Below are 10,393 nucleotides of genomic sequence, written 5' to 3'. Positions count from 1 at the left end.
CCAAGAAATCGTGAGTAAAGGGGATAATAATGTGCAAAAGTAATGAGAGAAAAAAAATCTCAAAACCAATCTCTCGACCCCGAGCCCTATAAAGCACTCTCCCCTCGTCCTCTCAGCTAGCCTTGCTCATAAGTCATAACAGACAAACGTTCCTCCCTCTCAGTTCTCATTCTTACACGAGAAGCAGCTTCGAGCAGCACCAACAATGGTAAGTGCATAGTGCCGGTGCATGGACAGACACAATCGGGCGGTCGCTCACTTTGCTAATCTGTTGTATACGCAAAAATAAATATGCAGGTATCTGCCGGCGGCCATATCGACAACGGCGACGACGCCGTGGACTTCCGCGGCAACCCGGTGGACAAGTCCAAGACCGGCGGGTGGCTGGGGGCCGGGCTGATCCTGGGGACGGAGCTGGCGGAGCGGGTGTGCGTGATGGGCATCTCCATGAACCTGGTGACGTACCTGGTGGGCGAGCTGCACCTCTCCAACGCCAAGTCCGCCAACATCGTCACCAACTTCATGGGCACCCTCAACCTCCTCGCCATCGTCGGCGGCTTCCTCGCCGACGCCAAGCTCGGCCGCTACCTCACCATCGCCATCTCCGCCACCATCGCCGCCTTGGTAATAACAGCGTTCCCTTCTGCAACCGATGAATGGTTCTTGAACATGTAAATTGATACGGAAAGTCTGAAACTGCAGGGCGTGAGCTTGCTGACGGTGGACACGACGGTGCCGGGCATGCGCCCGCCGCCGTGCGGGGACCCGCGGCAGAGCACGCAGCAGGAGTGCGTCCCCGCGAGCAGCGGGCAGCTGGCGCTGCTCTACGCGGCCCTGTACACGACCGCGGCGGGGGCCGGGGGGCTGAAGGCGAACGTGTCCGGGTTCGGTTCCGACCAGTTCGACGGGCGTGACCCGAGGGAGGAGCGGGCCATGGTGTTCTTCTTCAACCGCTTCTACTTCTGCATCAGCCTGGGCTCCCTCTTCGCCGTCACCGTGCTGGTGTACGTGCAGGACAACGTTGGCCGCGGCGTGGGCTACGGCGTGTCCGCCGCCGCCATGGCGCTCGGCGTCGCCGTGCTCCTCGCGGGCACCGCCAAGTACCGGTACCGGCGGCCCCAGGGGAGCCCGCTCACGGTGATCGGCTGGGTGCTGTGGGCGGCCTGGAAGAAGCGCAAGCTCCCGCTCCCCGCCGACGCCGGCGACCTCAACGGGTTCCACACCGCCAAGGTGGCCTACACTGACAGGCTCAGGTATGTCATAGCAACTGGAGTAGTAGTAGTAACTGATCCCCCGTTTAATTGCAACGAGGCGTGAGTTGGCTGGCTTGTCTTGACGCACGACGCAAGCCTCTGAACCTGTGACGATAAGTGATCCCCCGTTTAGTCGTCGCATCTGAATCTCTTCGACGATGCGGCGCTGAACCTGTGATGCATGATGCATCCGCATGAGGGACAGTACAATAAATCTCGAATTTAGAGAGACAACTGAGTAAATAATTTGCGGTGATGCAGTGAGAATTGTACGTGGTGCTGTCCAGAAAATAGCTGGAAGGTTAAAATAATCTTCTGGTTGTGGTGACGCATCACAATATATATGTGTAGTACAAATCTTAGCGCGCGGTACACACAAGGACAATGATAATACGTACTGGACAGGCCATTTTCTCGAAGTGCCGGAGGCCGAAGATATGCTGCGAAGATATGCTACTATAGCCAGTACCAGTACTGCTGTTCGAGTAGGATCATAATGTCCTCGAAAAAAAAAAGGATCATCTGCATGTGGCTGCTGATCGATACTATCGTTGTTTCGGTCATCATTTTCTTTGGAAGATATATATTGTTGCCTTCAAAAACATGAAATAGGATATTGCTCGCATCGGTCTTAGCCACATAAATTTCCCATGGTTAGCACGGACAGCTGGGTCTATTTGAGAACGAGTTCAGCACAAGTCTATTGCTAGCACGAGCGCGCCACGTGCTTGTGGCCGTGTCATGTCGGGGGCCGAGGCTGAGATTGACGTATGAGAGAAGCGACAACTAAAAAGAGCTGCCAGTGCCCGGTTCCTTTCGTTGTGCAATCGTAACAACACGCAAGATTAAGCAAATCATGCCGGAGAAGGAAATAAAGCCCGCGCGCGGTGAGGTGATGGGCGCGACGGGACTCCCGAGCTGCCAAATCTCAAAGGTAGCAAACATCTCATGGGTGTATCCGAAATTGGCATCAAGCGAGGCCACATTTACGGATGTCGGGTTGGTGCGAATTAAATTCCGGCAGCTCGAGTCTTCAGACTTCAGAGGGCGGCTTGGCTATGTATGTCCTGGCCTCCTGGCCTAGGGCAGATGAAATCAGAAGTTTTTTTCTTTTCTTTCCGAAAATATGCGTGACTACAGCTTTGCATGTATGATTTCCTGAACGAACAGAGCTTCGTGCCAGTCACACCCTGGAACTGGAATCATAATCAATCACTAATTCCACTTGCCAACACGTAAACATATAGACAGTGACCCGGCCCGGGCCCTCGATTAGTGCTTCTTCGCTCTGTATGATGTTCATCCAATCTCTGTACACTAAACTGGTTCAAGAAAAATGAACACTTATATCTGTCTTTATTTTGTGGCATCGTTGTGCGTGAGAAATTGGTGGACTTATTTTGACCATATACGCACTGAACAATGCAGGTGCCTTGACAAAGCGGCGGTGGTGGACGAGGCCGACCAGCTGGGCGCGCCACCTCCAAGCAAGCAGCAGCCGGAGCAGACGACGACGTCGACGGCGACGGTGACGCAAGTGGAGGAGGTGAAGATGGTGGTGAAGCTGCTGCCCGTCTGGTCCACCTGCATCCTCTTCTGGACTGTCTACTCCCAGATGACCACCTTCTCCGTGGAGCAGGCGACCCGCATGGACCGGCGCCTGGGCTCATTCGTCGTCCCGGCCGGCTCCCTCTCCGTTTTCCTCTTCCTCTCCATCCTCCTCTTCACCTCCCTCAACGAGCGTCTCCTGGTGCCGCTCGCCCGCCGCCTCACGCGCCGCCCGCAGGGGCTCACCTCGCTCCAGCGGGTCGGCACGGGCCTCGCGCTCTCCACCGCCGCCATGGCCGTCGCCGCGCTCGTCGAGAAGATGCGCCGCCACGCCGCCGTGAAAGACCACGCCTCTCCACCAGTCAGCGCGTTCTGGCTGGTGCCGCAGTTCTTCCTGGTGGGCGCGGGCGAGGCGTTCGCGTACGTTGGGCAGCTGGAGTTCTTCATCCGGGAGGCGCCCGAGCGAATGAAGTCCATGAGCACGGGCCTGTTCCTCGTCACGCTCTCCATGGGCTTCTTCCTCAGCAGCTTCCTCGTCTTCGTCGTGGACGCCGTCACGAGGGGCGCTTGGTTGCCCAACGACCTGGACGCCGGCAGGCTTGATCTCTTCTACTGGATGCTGGCATTGCTCGGGGTGGTCAACTTCGTCGTGTTCCTGGTGATCGCTAGGGGCCACGAGTACAAGCCTAGCACGTCGGCCGTGGTGGCGCCTGCAGGGGAGGACAGCGGCAGCAGCGGAAAGGAGATGGACGACATGATCGTGGTCAAGGAGAACGTTGAAGGGATGGATGTGTAGAGACTAGCTAGAGAGTGAAAGTCGTAGAATTAATATGCATAAATGAGCGGTTTGTATATACGTATATCTTGTATATACCTCTGGTTGTTGGTACCGCATGACATTTTTATCACCCCATGTTTGCCCGGCGATCTGTTGCTTCGGTTATTCTGTCTGCTAGCCGAAGTGTTCAGGACTTTGGGTGCTAAGGAATTTGTTTGAGTTCAGGTGAGTCTGGGGCCGGCCCTGGGCCAGGACAAGAAGGGCGAAGGCCCGGGACCCGCCCAATCCAGTGGATCAAAATTATCATCACTCCGTTTCATATTAAATGACTTTCTATTACATGTATCTAGACACTTTTTAGGCATGCACAGATACATCCGTTTTAGGCAAATTTGAGTCAACCGTCCAACAAAAGATGTTTCAAGTTTGTCAAAATTTTGATGAATTTAGACATGACTCAGTGTATAGATGATGCATTCAAATTTAGTTAAAGTTGAAACATCCTTTGTTAGACCAAGTTACATAAACGGAAAAAAAAAATCATGCGAAAGCCTCCTGGCCCAAGTCGAATTCCCTTTCCCTCCTGGGGCCTGACGACCTGGCCCAAAACTCTCCCAAAACTGATGAGAGAAGTCAAATTTAAGTTAAAGTTGAAACATATTTTGTTAGACCGAGGTACATAAACGAAAATAAATAAATCATGCGAAAGCCTCCTGGCCGAAGCCGAATTCCCTTTCACTCCTGGGGCCTGACGACCTGGCCCAAAACTCTCCCGAAACTGATGAGAGAAGGCATGATCCATCCAACAGTAACGTAAATCCTTTCTCTGCCATAAAGTTGTTGAATCAAAACAACAGAAGTTGGAAGATAACTCTTGGGTTTGCTGCCACCAAGGCATGCAGGCACTTGGTTTTACTTGGATGTATGTACTGCAAGCAATAAAGCATTCGTACACCAACAATATCTGTTTCCACGTCCAAGCTCTTCTGCCTCCTTTTCCGAAAAACTTCACACTGAAAATGCACCCAGACAAAACCATATTGATGGTTACACGCAAAGTGTGACTACTATTTGGTAGCAAAAATATATATGCTACTGATAAAAAGTTATTAATTTTCTCCTCACTCTTTTGCCCCCGATGGTTTCTTTTTAAGGCTCTAAGGCTTTAGGACCAGCTTCTCCCAGAAGCTGCCCTCGTCTAACTTCCTGGAGCAGCCGCATTTCTGATTTAGCTTGGCATCTAAAGTAGTTTAGACCAAACTAATTTTGTAGCCTAATCAAATTTAGGTGGCGGCTTCTTCAGGAAACTAGGGGAGGACAGCTTCTCGGAGAAGCTGGTCTAGTAAGTCGAAAAAAATTGGCCCTAAGTATCTAGCCTGGAAGGCAGCTCACTCAAAATTCACAAGGCAGAATTCTTACCTAGTAGAGAGATGTCAGTCTTATCACCACCACCAACATTGTTGGTGCCACCGCCAGGCTCTGGTGTTGGATCGACTCCGGACGATTCTTCCGGGCCGCTGTTCATGGTACTCACCTTCATTGTGTTCATCACGGTCGCATCCATGGCCATCGCACGCAGAACGTGCGTCAACTGCTGCTCATGCTTCGCTGGCGCTGGAGATGGTATGAGATCTCTCATGGAGAAATGTTGTGGCATATCCATTGGCGAGGGCACCACTGATGTCGTCTATCCCGTGAGGAGGGACGAAGGGATCGATGTCGAGGATGGTGGAGCCAGAGCCACCGTTAATGGTTGATCCACAGAGGAACGAAGGAGTTCTAATAATCCATGTTTATGTTGTTTGATGTCTTGAAAAGTTTATGAATAAGTTGATGTCACTGGTTGGATCAAAGGATTTGGATAAATAGACGGCATCCATGTCTTATCTTGTTTTGTCGTACATATGAATCATCTTTCTTCTCTTGTTTATGATTTGTTGTGTTTCTTGAATTTTGACGATGTAGGGTTTATGTCATACAGTTTTAGATCTTTCACGTCATTTCTTTACATGTAACGTGCTGTCTAAGAAAGACTTGAATGGCCAAATAAACGCGGGAAGGAAGTTTGAATACCATATGCACGGAAAGGCTAAATAAATGTGGGAAGGATGTTTGAACCATCCATGCACGGAATAACTAAATAAATGCACAAGATGGAAGTTTGAACCGTCCATGCATGCAATAAACGAGGGCAGGAAGTTTGAAATCCATGCCCTCACAATTATGACATTTCCTCCTCAAGGAATGTTGATTTAGCATTCACAACTATGACATGTCCTCCTCAAGGAATGTTGATTTAGCACTCATAATTATGACATCTTATACTCATCATTTTGTTTCCTTCCATATCCTGTCAGTACATATATGATAGATACAACACTTCTTCATTTTCTTCCATACCCGTACGGTGGTATTAAATACATTTATTTATGCAATTGCAAACACTGAAACACTCATATTTCTTGTTAGGAGTACTTGACTGATACGAGCTCTTCTACGGCACCCCAAAATTAATTTGGACCATTCATTCTTTTTAATCTAAGGGCTCAGATTAGTTACTACTCTTTAATACTCTCTCTGTCCAACAAAATATGTTTCAGATTTGTCAAAATATGGATGTATCTAGACATGACTTAGTGTATAGATGCGTTCAAATTTAGTCAAAATTAAGACATCCTTTGTTGGATGGAGGAAGTACTCCAATTTAGATGTATGAAGTATCATCTCTAAACAAAATGGAGTATCAACAAACAAGGATAAAGACGTAGAGGTGGGTCTCTTATCCGGCGGAGCCGAAGACGATGTGGCTGGCCTTGCCGTGGAGGCTCCGGAAGGGTGGGACACTGACGATGGCACACCATGGCTTGCAGACGCAACAAGATTGAGCGGGCGAGGTCCCTCGTCGGCAGCCTCTGCTTACTTATCAACTTGTTGGACTAAAATGCTCTCTTTTCTCATGTTGTTGGGCTACGGGTACGATTACCTCTAATTTTTAAATTGAGTGTTTCACCTGAAATCAGTGACGGATCAACTTGTAAGTAAAAGAGGTCAGATGAACCCACAAAAAATATTAAAAACACCCTTATACCTATCAGTGTTTGCAGAAACACTTATATGAGTTTTAGATAATTTGAAGGTATTGCACCCACATAAATCTTGTTTTTGGATCCACCACAGCCCGGAGTCATTTCGGGCTGGCATGGTCTTCTCTCTTTTTCGTTAGAACCACACTGTCTCTCCCTTGCCACCGTGACATAATTTTTCTTGGACAAAAACAAACGTATCTTTGCTGCCCCGTGTGGTGGTGTAGTGCGTTGTAAACGCGGCGCCGCTCACGGCTGCATGAACGGCACCGATCGTATAAGCTCGACGGCCCAGATCTGCTCTCATCTTCCCAAACTAACCCCGATATTCCAACTACCTCTCTCCCCAATCCGGAGGGCAGTTTCGTAATCTCGTTTCCCTTCCTTCGTCCTCCGGCTGTCGTTAAAACACCAGAAAACATTTCCCTTTGCTTCATTAACTCATTTTCTTCCGCGTCGATATTATCCGCACCCGTTTCCGCTCCGTCGCTTCCGTCGCCTCATCTAGGGTTTACTTCTTCTCTTGGCGCCGCGTCACCGGCGAGGTTGTGCGAGTCTCCGGCGAGCAAGGTGGTGTGCTGCACCAGCGAATCGAGCATCAGAGAGATGGGACACGACGCCATGGCCAGCGATGCGTCCTCCCCAGCCTACGCGGCAGTGGCGCGCGACCCGAAGAAGAAGCGGGTAAGGGGGGCCGATACCTGTGATTCGATCTGGATTAGGGTGTTTCCGATTGTGTGGTGTGGCGTGCTGATCCGTTGGTCCGGGTGGTGTTATCCGCAGGGGAACCGGTCGGCGAAGCTGAAGCAGAGCAAGCTCGACGTGCGCCGGGAGCAGTGGCTGTCGCAAGGTCTGATCTCGCACTCTTCCCTGTATTTGATTCTCTTATCTCCGTTCAACAATTATTGTTCGATTCAGATGATCTGGCTGGAATAGTTGGGATCTTGGTTTGAAGTTGATTCCGAATTTGTTTTACTGTGCTGCCCTTGATGGTTTCTGCTTACGGATTAGTTAGGCGATGTTTTTTTACCAATTTTGTCTTGTCGTGTGAAAACCTGCAATCTTTATTTGTGATTGATTCAGCATGTATGATCTTATCGCCCCCTTTCATGTGTTTCATTGTGTTTGGGAACTGGGGTGGGAAAATCCAATCATGTGTTGACCATTCACTCGGAATCTGATCAATCTGCTGTTTGGATTTTGTCTAGTGAAGGATGCGAAGGAGGTGAAGGCCGTGTCTTCCCCAGCAGCAGCAGGGGCCAACTCTGGGTCACCGATCCTTGCCTCTCCACACCCTCCCCTTCCTCGCCGGCGCGCAGAGACACAGACCCGGACAGAGGAGCCAGAGCAGAACAAGGAGGAAGCTGATGTTGCTAACCAGGAGGCTGGTAGTAGTGATGCTGACTCCCCGATGCACAGCCCTGTTTTCTACAACTCCACTGGTCGTTGCATGCAGCAGAAGCATTGCTCTGGAAGTGGTGGCATCCATAGCCTCAGCAGTGGTAGCAGTGCATGGTCCAGCTCTCGGAGTGTGAGTGACGCGGAAGATGAGGGAACTGGTGGTGGCACTAAGGAGAAGGAGGAGGAGGAGGATGTTCTAGATGATTGGGAGGCAGTTGCGGATGCCCTATCATTTGATAACAACAACAATCACCAGGATTTAGGTCCAGAGGCACCACCAGCTGCACCTGTGGTTTCCCCGGAGCCTGCTCGTGCATCAACAAGGCCAGAATCAATCAAGAGCCAGACAAGAGCTTGGAGCCCAGATGATGTTTTCCGCCCACATACTTTGCCCAGTCTCTCTAAGCAGGTCAGCTTCCCATCTAGCATGGGCAACTGCTGGGTTGGAATGGGGATAGGGGCCGCACAGAAGAGTATCATCTCATTCCAGATGTCCTGCCCTATATGCTATGAGGACCTTGATCCAACGGATTCTAGTTTCCTCCCGTGCCCCTGTGGATTTCATCTCTGTCTATTCTGCCACAAGAGGATTCTTGAGGCGGATGCACGTTGCCCTGGGTGCAGGAATCAGTACAAGTCAACGCCCTTAGGTGGAGAAGCTGGACGAGAGATAGAGAATTTAGTGCAGATGCGCCTGTCCCGTTCTTGTAGTATGGGGCCACGCTACTAGATCTGCAGATTATGGCCTAGTTAAGTGTCAATAGTTCCTTCTCTTTGCATGGTACTGTTGTGTATGCTACTTATGTTGTTTGGTTTTCTCATATAAAGAAATGTGAATATCAGCATAGGTGTTGAATCTCAATAGAATGTTTTCTAGATATGATGCATATTTTACTGAGAGGACACCTGTTGTTTATGTTTTGGGAGTTCAATACAGCTAAATAAGGTGTTTGCCGTTTTACTTCTTACATTCTCAATTCTGATGCTGCTATTCAATTGTATCTACCAGTAGCAAGTGTTTAATCAGTACTAAATCGTAAATCTGTCTGGTAGTATGAAAACTAGGAACAAATGTCTCTATTTGTGGATTAGTTGAGCTTAAATGCTTAGTTGCAATTCTGTTTTTTCGTGGTATTTTCTACAAGATATCTTTGAGCTAATGTTTCAGGTTGCTCAAAATACAGCAGTAACTTTTCCTGATCATGTTCAAGAGTCAAGACAACATGAGTCTTGACAGCAAAGGGGCCAAGTATCTGTTATAGCATGTGAGTATGGTGCCTTTCTCTTTTTTCTCCTATTATTCAGTTCTTCATAGAAGTAGAGGACATTGAAACTCTATTGGATAACAGTGACATGTGATGTTAGTATGTAACCAACCACAAGCCTTGCATGTTTAAATCCATAATGCTTGTTATCAGACCAGCTTTGATTGAAAGTTGGAAAAGCTTTATTTTTGTCAATAATATTTATTTAGATGAGATGGGGTGTATACTTTTCACTCCTATAAAGATTCCAATCAGTGGTGGCGGTCTGTCCACTGTGTTTTGTTATTTTACTTTTTACACGTGGAACCATCTCAAAGAAATGTAGAACTTTGAAAGACATGACACAGAAGCGTGGCAACAGTAGCGAGCCGGTAGGGTGGTCAATTTATTTATTCGTAACAACACATGGTATTTAGCTAGTATTGGTGCAAGCCTGCTATTATTTTTGTAGCCCTTAGCTCTTTGTCTTTGTCTGGACTCTAAAAAGAAAGCTTTTATTACCACAACCATATGTTATACCTAGATTTGAGATTAGTAGGCGATAAGGTGTAGTCCGTTTTCATTTGGTTAGCCATTAGTTGGTATAGCAGCCACATCAATTTGCCTCTAAAATATACCTCCTTGTCAAGACATGACATAGAAGCGCGACAACAGTAGCGAGCCATGTTGGGGTAGTCAATTTATTTATTCCTAACAATACATGGTATTTAGCTAGTATGGGTGCTAGCCTGCTAGTGTATACTTGTGGTTTATTTTTGTAGCCCTTAGCTCTTTGTCTTGGTCTGGACTTATTACCACATTGAACCATACTCCATCCGTCCACAAACAAGTGTACATCTAGGTTTCTCCTAAGTCAAAGATAAACTTTGACCAACTTTTTTGGAAAGCGTATCAACATTTATGACACTAAATTAGTATCATTAGATCCGTTTTGAAATGTAGTTTCATAATATACCGATTTGATGTCATATATGTTGCTACTCTTTTCAACAATGTTGGTCAAACGTAGAAAAGTTTGACTTAAGACAAACCTAGAAGTACACTTATTTGTGGACGGAGGGAGTA

At 48.3% G+C, this 10,393-nt stretch overlaps 2 protein-coding genes across 2 annotated transcripts; both read left to right on the top strand.

The window, feature by feature from the left end:
* The first annotated feature begins 1 nt into the window (after position 1).
* LOC100842363 (protein NRT1/ PTR FAMILY 6.4) lies at positions 2 to 3,756 on the top strand. The gene is made up of 4 exons (XM_003575186.4): positions 2 to 208; positions 298 to 624; positions 703 to 1,253; positions 2,682 to 3,756. Exons 1-4 carry the CDS (start codon positions 206 to 208, stop codon positions 3,595 to 3,597), a joined length of 1,797 nt encoding a protein of 598 aa, XP_003575234.1. The 5' UTR covers positions 2 to 205; the 3' UTR covers positions 3,598 to 3,756.
* A 3,346-nt stretch (positions 3,757 to 7,102) lies between these two features.
* On the top strand, positions 7,103 to 9,031 carry LOC100842055 (cellulose synthase-like protein D2). The gene is made up of 3 exons (XM_003575185.4): positions 7,103 to 7,346; positions 7,446 to 7,512; positions 7,871 to 9,031. Exons 1-3 carry the CDS (start codon positions 7,269 to 7,271, stop codon positions 8,791 to 8,793), a joined length of 1,068 nt encoding a protein of 355 aa, XP_003575233.1. The 5' UTR covers positions 7,103 to 7,268; the 3' UTR covers positions 8,794 to 9,031.
* Positions 9,032 to 10,393: the final 1,362 nt, after the last annotated feature.

The sequence above is a fragment of the Brachypodium distachyon genome, chromosome 3 (genome assembly GCF_000005505.3).
Source record: "Brachypodium distachyon strain Bd21 chromosome 3, Brachypodium_distachyon_v3.0, whole genome shotgun sequence".
Classification (NCBI taxonomy): Eukaryota; Viridiplantae; Streptophyta; class Magnoliopsida; order Poales; family Poaceae; genus Brachypodium; species Brachypodium distachyon.
Note: the sequence above shows the minus strand (reverse complement) of the source record. Positions and strands in the feature narration are given on the sequence as shown.

Bases quoted from the DNA above. Each gene is read 5' to 3' on its own strand.
- LOC100842363 (XM_003575186.4), top strand. The intron at 625-702 runs GTAATAACAGCG...CTGAAACTGCAG, and splicing joins CCGCCACCATCGCCGCCTTG to GGCGTGAGCTTGCTGACGGT. The intron at 1,254-2,681 runs GTATGTCATAGC...TGAACAATGCAG, and splicing joins GCCTACACTGACAGGCTCAG to GTGCCTTGACAAAGCGGCGG.
- LOC100842055 (XM_003575185.4), top strand. From the start codon at position 7,269: ATGGGACACGACGCCATGGCCAGCGATGCGTCCTCCCCAGCCTACGCG. The intron at 7,347-7,445 runs GTAAGGGGGGCC...TGTTATCCGCAG, and splicing joins GCGACCCGAAGAAGAAGCGG to GGGAACCGGTCGGCGAAGCT. The intron at 7,513-7,870 runs GTCTGATCTCGC...GATTTTGTCTAG, and splicing joins GGAGCAGTGGCTGTCGCAAG to TGAAGGATGCGAAGGAGGTG.